Source organism: Diceros bicornis, chromosome 6, assembly GCF_020826845.1.
Source record: "Diceros bicornis minor isolate mBicDic1 chromosome 6, mDicBic1.mat.cur, whole genome shotgun sequence".
Taxonomy (NCBI): domain Eukaryota; kingdom Metazoa; phylum Chordata; class Mammalia; order Perissodactyla; family Rhinocerotidae; genus Diceros; species Diceros bicornis.
The window spans coordinates 11,552,248-11,562,173 of NC_080745.1; the positions used below are offsets into that span (position 1 = coordinate 11,552,248).

Consider the following 9,926-nt stretch of genomic DNA (forward strand, 5'->3'; position numbering starts at 1 on the left):
GCCAGAGGCTCATGGGCCTTGTCCCCAGAGGACTCAGGGCCACAGGCCGCTCAAGACAAGAGGTCAGCAGGTCCCTACACCAGGCCCATGACAACTGTGGGATAAGGCAGTGTAGTGCTCCTCAGGGCCAGGAAGATCAGAAGTGGAGCGTCAGGAGAGGGGCCAGAGGGAGTGACACTAGAGCTTGGCCCCGGAAGGTGGACTTGGGCCGTGGAGCTGGGAGTGGGGTCGCCAGGGCAGTCACCAGAGGGTTGAGAACAGGGAGTGGCCTTGAGGGTGTTTGGCTGGAGCTGGGCGTCTGAGCAAGGGCGTGGCGGGAGCAGATGCTGGGAGAGTTGTGTAGGCCCCAGGATGCCCGCCGGAAATGACGTGACTCTTAGCTAGAGCTGAGCCTCCCTCCCCTGACATGTGGGGAGGTCAAGGAAGGCATGGGGCTACCTGTCGCTGGCCACTTGCAGACATCCTCACTCACCCAGACTCATGCCCACGCCTGCAGACCCACACACGCACCCTTACACGGACATGCAGAGACATTGCCCACACGTGCCCACTCACCCCTGTGGCAGCTCTGTCTCCGTGTTCCTCATTTCCATACCCCTCCCTCAGGGCAAGAAGGGCCTGTAGGGAGGGGTGGGAGGTGTGTGGGGCTGGAGGGCCATCAGGCCCAGGTCTCACACTCAGGAAAGGCCATATATTAGACATTTGACTTTTTATTTCCAAGGGAGACTTTGATGCAGGCACAGAGATACACCACCAGAACTGAAAGATGTTCGTCACTCATCTTTATGATTGAGCAACATCATTGTACCAGGACTTAGTATTTTCTATAACTCCAGTAATTGAACAATGATGTTTTATTGTATTTTTGTGTTAAAGCTATTCATTGGATCCATGTAAACATTCAACATAAACCATTTTTTTTAATATACTGGGAGCTTCAACCAGTGGGAAGGGACCAGATGTCTCTAGGCCTCCTATAGGAGGCCTATAGGAGGGACCAAGGCCAGTGATCAGAAGGCCTTGGAGTGGAACTTTCACCACTTTGAGACTCTTCCTTACTCTACCCCGTTCCATGTGTGACCTTGAGAGTCAGGAGGGAGGATGAAATGCAGAGGAAACGGAAACTCCGTCCTTTCTTGGGGTAAGTGGGGGCTGAGTCCAGTCACGCAGCCCAAGCCCAGGACAGGGGCTGGGATGCACAGTACTCAAGGGACCAGCAAGGCAGGCAGAGCCTGCTGCGCCCAACAAGGACCTGAGTCCTTCAGTGGCTGAGAGCCCTCGCCCAGCAAGGCTGGATATCATCACTCGAGTACACGTCACCAAGGAGTAAAAACAGGGACGTTGCCAATATCAAAGCAAGAGCACATTTATTCCAACAAATTCAAATCCAGGCCCCTGCTCCCGGGCAGTCCTGGTGGGAGGGAAGCCCACGGTGTGTTGTGCTGGTGGGCTTGTTACGCAGAGTAACTGCGGAGATGCGGGCTGCAGGCTGCCTACCCCTCAGGGCGACGTGTGCCGCCCCTCCCCAGATATCTGAGTCTGAGTCCCTGGGCAGCGAGGGGCCCTGTGTGACCCGCTCGCCATACAAGCACTGTGCCTGCAGGTCAAAGTACCGCGGCCACAGGGCGCTGCAGCCTGAGGGCTTCTGTCCTGCACTCTCTCCATCCCACGGTCATTTGGGGCGTAGTTTTTCCCTGACTCAGCGGTGACCTTAAAAAACATTTGGCCACTGAATCAACACAGGCACCCAGCAGTCAGAACATGCCCTGGATGTGAAGGCACCCAGTCATACTGGTGGGTGCTGGCTGGGTCTCAGCCCCACACTCCTTGCCTCCCAATGTCTAATCAATTGTTCTTTAGCTACAAGGTGACCTGCTAAACCGCGACGGGGCCCTGGGGAATGTCCTGGGCGTTGGTGATTGGCAGATCTGTGGAGACCCGTTGGCTGTATTGACTGGTGCTACTGACCTGCCTGAGTTTTGGTTTCGGCATGAGTAAATTGGGGGTCATAATGCCCATCTCACTGGGTTGTGGGGATCCGTGAAATGATGGGTGTAGAGCATGTGGCCTATTCCTTTCCTGCACTCCCTGAGGTTACTGGAAAAAGCCTCGTCCTTCTCGCCTCTTTTAATTTCCATAAATCTCTGTGAGTCACCACCTGTCTGTCTATACTCCTCTGGCTCATTTCTGCTCAGTCTTCTGCTGACTCTGGATTTTTTCTCTTGTCCCCTTTTCATCATCTCCCTTTCCACCCCAACAACACTCCTAGGCTCTCCTCTTCTCCCCAAAGCCCGCTGCCCCTTGCCATCACCTTCCCCTGCAGTTAAACCCAGTGGGGTGTGCTTGCGATGGGCTGTGAGAGGGAGAGCAGGCCTTGACCTCGAGGACGTGGCGGCTCGCTTTCCTTCTCTAGGCTGGCGTGCAGATGGACTTAGTCCCTGTCATGCCCAGGGGGACGCAGGGCCTCTCATTAGGACCCCCCTCCACCCCGCTTCCCCCACCCGTGGGCCAGCACTACCTGCACCCACACTCTGCCACGCTCATCCCTTCGTAGTGGTACTTGAGGGTGGGGACCCCCATATCATCCTTGTAGAGGATGGAGATGGGGCTCAGTTTGGTGGGCACGCAGCAGGCCTTGCCCACCTTCATGGGGAACTTGAGATGCACCAGGGTCTGCACAATGGCGTGTTTCGTCGGGGTCACGTCGTCAGCCAGGGGGAAGAAGCAGCCGCCTTTACATTCATAGGCATCATACTCCTTGGGCGCAATGATCCAGCTGTCCCAGCCGATGTCCTCGAAGTTCACCCGCAGGGAGGTCTTCTGACAGTGGTTGCTGGCCCCTGCACTCCTCTTCCGTCTGGCTAAAGACGACCTCGCGGCCAGGTAGCCTTCCACATCTTCCTCCTCGTCCTTGTTCTCCTCGGCCTCCACCAGGCCGTCCTTGGACAACTTCCTGAGCACACTGTCCTGCTCATGGCCGATCATCTCCCTGAGCTCCAGCCTGGTCTCCTTGGTACCGTTGCTGCGGTCATTGGAGAAGACGACAAAGAAGGGCAGGTTTTTGGAGCCCGGGGGGACACTGATATCCAGCTTGTCACAGCCCTTCCTGTGACTCTCCACGGTCACTTCCAGTTTATTTTTGCTCTTGGTGGAGTCAGCCCTGACCCACCGCTTCACGGCACTGGAGACTTCAAAGGTCTCCCAGCCCTCGTCCCGAACGTCCTGGGACACCAGGAAGGTCTTGGTTCCTGTGGAGGCATCCCAGGCGTCTGCTCCATCCAGAACGTCATAAATGACCATGTTTCCCCTCAGCTCATGAGAGTCGTCCACGCGACTCTGACAGGAGACGTAGAGCCGGAGCTCGGCCCTGGTGATCTGCTCGTGCCTGGGAATGGAGATGTTAAAGAGCAAGATGTGTTTCTGGAAGGAGAAGTCTTCTGTGGCCATTAAAGAGACAGCATCTGAAATGCAAACACATGGTGATGGTCATCTGCTGCTGTTTTCATGACACCAAAGCTGAGACTCCTGGCTTGGAGGGAAGGGCATCCTGGAGGACACTCTGTCTCTAGCAAATCTCTGTTTGGTTACATAAGGGCTCTATTAAGCCCTTAATGGAGAAGAGTATTTTAAAAGGCACAGTTAGGGTCTTCCAAAGACAAACAGAGGCAGAAGATGCCTTGCCTTGGAGTTGACAGGTCCAACTCTTTATTGAGCATCTACTGTATGCCCAGAATCGTACCAGGAGCTTTGCATACTATATTTCACTTTACTCTTCATAGTGACCCTGGGAAGATCTAATTATTATTCCACTTTTACAGATGTGCAGGCTGAGATTTAGGGTGTTTAACTGCCAAAATGCACACATCCTATAAAGATCCTCACTTAAAAAAAAAAAAAGAAGAGCCAAATAAACAAAACAGCAAAGCACACTGTCAGCCTCAGAGTGCAGGTCCTGAGGGTATGATTTTAAAGGAGAGATCCTGGCAGGGGATGGTAAAATTCCAACGTGAAGACAATATTAAAAATCTCAGCCTCTAAATAGTGTAGAAATCATTCAGAATTGTAACTTCCAAGCAAATCGAAAGTGGATGATTTTTTAATGTTTGAGGGAAAAAATATATTAGCCTCAACTACCTTGTCACGTTAGGCAAAAACAAGGCTTGCCTTTTAGCCACGTGATTGTCTCGGTTTCCCAGCTCTCCTGGCTGACACATGGCCATTAGCACGTCTCTATTACACCATGGCTCGGTCACAAACAGGGAAGAGAAGTTGCGTTTTTTTGAGCACCGACTGTACGCCAACGTGAGGGGAGACGTGTGCCGTTGTGAAAGCCGGTGGTGCGTGACAGACTGATGCCAGTCCTGACTCTGCCCCTTCCTAGGCTTGTGACCTTGGAGAAATCCTGAGTCTCTGTCTGCCTCAGTTTCCTCATCTGCAGAACGGGGCTCATCCTACCTGCCTCCCCGCGTTGATGTGAGGCTTCGACAGGATGACACATGCAATTTACCCAGCACTGTCTCTGGCTCACAGCAGATGCTCAACCAATATTTCTGTGTCCTCCCCAGACCCTCCTCCCAACCTGTGCACGCCACCCCCACATAGCACATGGCCTTACACACAGCATGGATGCGCCATTCTGATTCCTGCAGAGCCTGTTGAGCTGCCATGGCATACGTGAATAGTGAGAAGGGTCTATAAGCAGTGCAGGGGTGCCTTGAAAATGGCCGTGGGGCCACATCAGACATCCAGAAAACAACTGCCCCCCTCCCTGAGCTGCACCCGGACCATCTGGAAGGGAAGCATAATTGGCCTCCAGGAGCACTGGCCACAGGCAGAGCCAGGATGGGCTCAGAGTACTTGTTTCTGGGGCATGGACAAGGCGGGGGTGGGGGTGGGGGAGGGTGCATAGAGAAGGCTCCAAACGCTGGACTCCCAGGCTATAGGATTTGGTGATTAGGTTCAGCCAAAGAAGCCCAGCCTTCCCCTAAAGCAGAGGTTACAGACCTGCCCTATGGGCCTGGTGAGATGCTGGCAGCATCTAGGTGACCTGCAGACTGCATTGTTTAAAAAATTAAGCCAAGGTTTTAAGAATCAGGCAAGTTCCCATAAAATCCAGATTTTTCTCCCTCTTTTGGGCAATCAGAAACTCCAACAGGGCTGGGCGTGCATCATGACCACGGTGTCTTTTAGTCTGGGCATGTGCTCTGCGGGCCGGGTGGGTCTCGTCTGCCATGGCCCTGAGAAAGACCTGCTAGGAGTCTGCAGGGCTCCAGCCCAGGAGGGGAGAGGCCCTGTGCGCTGGCTGTTTCGAGGGAGACCGCAGCAGCCAGAGAAGCCTGAGCTGTGCAGACAGGTGGGCCTGGGTCAGCACCCAGCCGGCAACCAACACATGACCTGGGCAAGCGACCTGGGCATCTGCAGGCCTCGGCCTCCCTGCTCACAACATCATTTCCCCTGTGTCGTGTGAATCAGTGGACAGAAGCCCTAAGTCGACGTCTGTTATCTTTTAGTCCTCCTAAATCAGGAAAATCATTTTATATTTAGAAAATCATTAAGTTGTTTTCCAATGTTTCTCTCTCAGAGGAATTTATCTGAATTTTAGACACCTTTCAATGAGAAAGAAATAGACATTCTTTCAAAGCTTAAAAATATACCAGATGGTCGGAGGCTGAATACGTTGTCTGTTTCTAGGTAGGAAGGGGACAGTAGGGAAGGGGGAGGAAGGGAAGGGACAGAAGAAAGGGAGCTGGCATTCCCACCGCACACACTGTGTTAAAAGTGGCACTGGGCCCAGGGAGGGAGAATCTTCTAGAGCAGAGCTGTCCAGTAGACCTCTCTGGGATGACTGAAACGTTCTACGATCTGCACTGCCCTATAGGGCGGCCATCTGCCACACAGGACTGCTGAGCACCTGAGTCCAAGCTGGTGACACTAAAGAACCAAGTTATTAATTATATTTCATTTAATTAATTTAAATGGAAACTTCAAGAGCCTCATGCGTCCAGTGGCCACCTTATTGGGCAGCATAGCTGTTGACCACGGCATCCCTCCCCCCCGTGGGGTGCCCTGGTGGAGCCGGCTCTACCTTCCACGCTGAAGCTGCGCACGATGTTGGAGGCGGGCGTGGACGACTTGTCGGAGGTGTATCTGTTGTACAGGTCGATCATGTACTGCGGCGGATCCGCGCGGGTTTTGTCCTGGGAGGGGACCCCGCTCAGGTTGAGGCTGCGCAGGAAATCCACCTTCATGTTCTCCAGGAACATCCTCAGGTCGAAGGTGCCCCCTTCCTGCTCACCTCCCGGCCCCCCTAGCAAGCGGCGGGCATCTCCCGCAGCCGGCGCCCGCCCCCGGCTCTCCAGCGGCTTCCCCTGCACGGAGCAGGCCAGCAGGGCGAGCACGGGCAGGGCCACCCACAGCGCCCCGCAGCACATCTTGGGACCCGCTCTCGCCCTGGACAGGGGTCTGCGGGCGCCGAGTGTGTTAGCGGAAGCGGGGAGGAGCGGGGGAGGAGCGGGCCCGCATCGTCCTGCCCCCCGCTCTGCACAGAGCCCCCCGGCCAGTTCACAGGCGCTCAAAGGCAGTCCCGGAGTGTCCTCCACTTGTGCTTATCTGGCCCTCGATGCCGCGCTCTGACCTCTTATCTAGGGGAGCTCTCCCTTAATGAAGGCTCTGTAAACATCTGACAAACACTCAGGGCTTGTGGGAAGGACATGGCCTGCTGCAAAAAATCCGAGTTTCGCCGTGGGGTTATTGCTCCCTAATTAGGATCCTTCCTTATTTCCTTGCCAGCTCTGTTCAGAAGAATCTCGAGACAGGGTGACACATGCTCCATCTCCTGGACCACAAAACGAAGAATCCAGGAAACAAACAAGAGCAGCAAGTCCTCCAAATATAGAAATAATGACACAAAACTCCCAGAAGCCCCTGGCAAACCTCCGTGGGGGTGGCAGATGGGGTGAGGACCCCAACAGTGTTAGTAAGAGGCCTGGTCTTTGTGGGGTTGGAGCCTGCCTGTGTGGCTCAAGCGCTCTGTGCCTCGGTTTCTCATCTTGAAGCAAGTTCCTGAGCGTTAGAGATGGTGGGTGGCACCTATAATTTAGTGAGGTGAGGAAGACTTTGGAGTCAGACGAGTCAAGGGTTCAAATCCCAGGTCCCTCACTTATCAGTCACAAGTGTGACCTAGAGGAAGTCCCTTCTTTGAGCCTCCAGTTCAGAAGCGAGCTGTAAGGATTTGAGACGATTCTGTGCTAAACATCATGGCAGTCACTGCAAGCCCCAGTCAGCTGGGTTGCTGCATTCTGGCTGCCACTTCTCCATCCCGGGTCTGACTGAGCCTTGCGCCTCCCCAGCCTGCTCTCTAGGAACACACACTGAGGCCTGCTGGCCGGGGACCCCAGAAGAGCTCTGTCACTGCTCTGGGTGGGGTGGGGTTGGGGGTCCTTGCTCATGTCAGCTGGGCGGCTGCCTGGGCCACACTGGTCAGTTAGCAGAACTGTGCAATCTGGGGAGACAAAGGAGGGGGAGGGAGGCTCTGAGGCCAGTGCATGCCCAGGAGATGGCCCCTTGTCTTGACAAAGCTGACAAGCTGTGGCCCAGTAGGGGCCTGCAAGGCCCCAGGGTCCATGTTATTTCAAGAGCATCGTGTCCACACTCAGACTCTGTCCATTTCCACCATGTGTGAGCTTGACCAAGGCAAAGAATGAGCATAGTTAAAAATACTCTGGGGTCTACTCTGAGGAGGATTTGAACGTGAAGTTTTTCCATGCTGGCAGGGCTCCCGGGGAGGGGTTGCTGTGAGCTGAGCAGTTTCAGGAAGCTATAGGAGGGGCCACGGCAGGCTGAGGGCAGAGATCCCCGTGTGCACTCAGTTTCTTTCCCCAGCCCTGTTGGGGGTGGGATGAAACCAAGAGCCACCAAGTGGCCGGGCCTGGACAGAAGTTGCTGTCCCCATCCTTTGTGGACGCTGCCAGGAAAGGATGGATAGGAAGGGTGCGGCTTCACAGAGCTGCTTGGAGCGGGGGCAGGAAGTGTGCTGCCAGGCCAGCGCAAGAACTTCCTGGGGCAGGGAAAAGATGAGCCGTGCAAAGCCTGGGAAATGGGGGCAGAGGAGCAGGTTGGGAGGAGCTGGAGAGCAAGGCGGCCTCTCCCACTGTGCTCAGGCCCTGGAGGCAGCCCAGGAGCCTGTCACAGTCAAGAGGCGGAGCCAAGGGACGCATGGGGGTGGCCTGACCCTGCTCAGAGAAACTCAAGGGGCTCCTACCTGATGTTTTCTTAAAAACATGGCAGATTTTTTTCTTGATTATAACAGTAGTGTATAGTGCAGATAATTTGGGAAATGCAAAACATTATAAAGAAGGAAATAAAAATAACTTACAATCTCACCATCCAGCGACGCCCACAGTCAACATTTTGAGATACTATACACGGCTCCACAATTCCCAATTTGAAACCCTTGAGGCCAAGAGTGTTTTGAGATTCAGAGTTTGGAACTTTGGTATGGCATACATACTGTAATATCCCCAGTGGGGCCGGGGAAAACACCCTATAATCAAACACATTGTTTCTGCAGTGAAACAAAGGAAAACACAAATATCCATTCAGGTCAAGTTTTGCCATGAAAGGAGTTAGCAGAAACTTCAGGTTTTCTGATAGTTTCGGATTTGGGGATCTCAGGTAAACGACTGTGGACCTACTTACGCAAGGGGTCACCACATCTGGCCATGGAGGCTGCACGTGAACACGGCCTGGAGGCGCTGGTCACATAGACTGTAATGTGGATGGTGCCCCCAGAGCAGTGCGAGGCAACATCCTGCATATTTCTGGAATTGTCTGCCCAACAAGCTCAGAGTATCAATATGTCCACATCTCCTTTCTTGTTTGTAAGTGGTTGCGCGAGGCCTCCTCATCCCTGTTATCGGGAAGCCTAGCTCTTCCCTCTTAGGGCTTCTGTTTCCTGAATTGTCCAAGTGCCCTATAGGTTTATTTAGTCCAGAGGAAATGGAGGTGGGATGGTATCAGTTCAGGTTTGTAATTCTGGAAGAGGGGAGGAGGAAAGAGGTCCTAGCAGGTCCCACCTGCTGTTGCTTCTCAGTGGCACCCAGCTTTGCTGTTGGGACCGGCCCCACACATCTAACAGCTGCTGGGGCACAGCTGCTGGGATGCCCTGGCTGGTCCAGCTTTCTGCCCACGTCTGTGTGACGGCCCTCTTGGGGCACCAAGATAATAGCTTTCTGTTACCTTGTTAAGCACACTCCCTGGCTTACCCATTCTCCAGAAGGCATGTCTCCAGGGCAGGTGGCTGGGTCAAGAGAAGAGGTCAACTGCGGTCACACTCTGATCCTATTCCACCCTCTCTCACGAATCTCTAGCTTCTTATGGGGAGCCTGGGTCACCAGCCCAGACTCCCATTTTCCTCAAGGTGGTGTGATTTCAGAGACCTTGTTACCTTTCTGTACAAATGGGCCTTAATCCATCTGGACAGATCCCCTTACTTGTGGGTCATAGGGAACAAAGTGTGGGTCTTGTTCTGTCTTTCCCAGATGTGGGCGTTCTTGTGCAAAAGGACTCTCTCTCTCTCCTGCCACCAGTTTTCCATTGCTGGGGCCTCAGGGAGGGGCTGCCTTAATGGAGCCACAAAAGATCTTCTTTGCCCCTTCTCTCCTCCCCAAAATAGTGTGCCATATGATCCAGCAATTCCACTTCTGCGTATATACCCTAAAGAATGGAAAGCAGGGTCTTGAAGAGATATTTGTACACCCATGTAGATAGCAGCATTATTCACAACAGCCAAAGGGTAGGAGCAACCCTAGTGTCCACTGATGGATGAATGGATGAATGAAATGTGGTATATACATACAGTGGAATATTATTGAGCCTTGAAAAGGAAGGAAATTCCGACACATGCCACAACATGGATGAACCTTGAA

General features: G+C 53.6%; 1 protein-coding gene across 1 annotated transcript; it reads right to left on the reverse strand.

Annotated features, from left to right (window-relative positions):
* Positions 1-2,514: 2,514 nt before the first annotated feature.
* GDF2 (growth differentiation factor 2) lies at positions 2,515-6,431 on the reverse strand. Its single transcript, XM_058542643.1, has 2 exons — positions 6,086-6,431; positions 2,515-3,461 (listed from the first exon to the last, which is right to left on the reverse strand). The coding sequence occupies exons 1-2, from the start codon at positions 6,429-6,431 to the stop codon at positions 2,515-2,517; spliced, it is 1,293 nt and encodes a 430-aa protein (XP_058398626.1).
* Between the last annotated feature and the right edge of the window lie 3,495 nt (positions 6,432-9,926).

Bases quoted from the DNA above. Each gene is read 5' to 3' on its own strand.
- GDF2 (XM_058542643.1), bottom strand. From the start codon at position 6,431: ATGTGCTGCGGGGCGCTGTGGGTGGCCCTGCCCGTGCTCGCCCTGCTG. The intron at 3,462-6,085 runs GTAGAGCCGGCT...TTTGCATTTCAG, and splicing joins GCGCAGCTTCAGCGTGGAAG to ATGCTGTCTCTTTAATGGCC.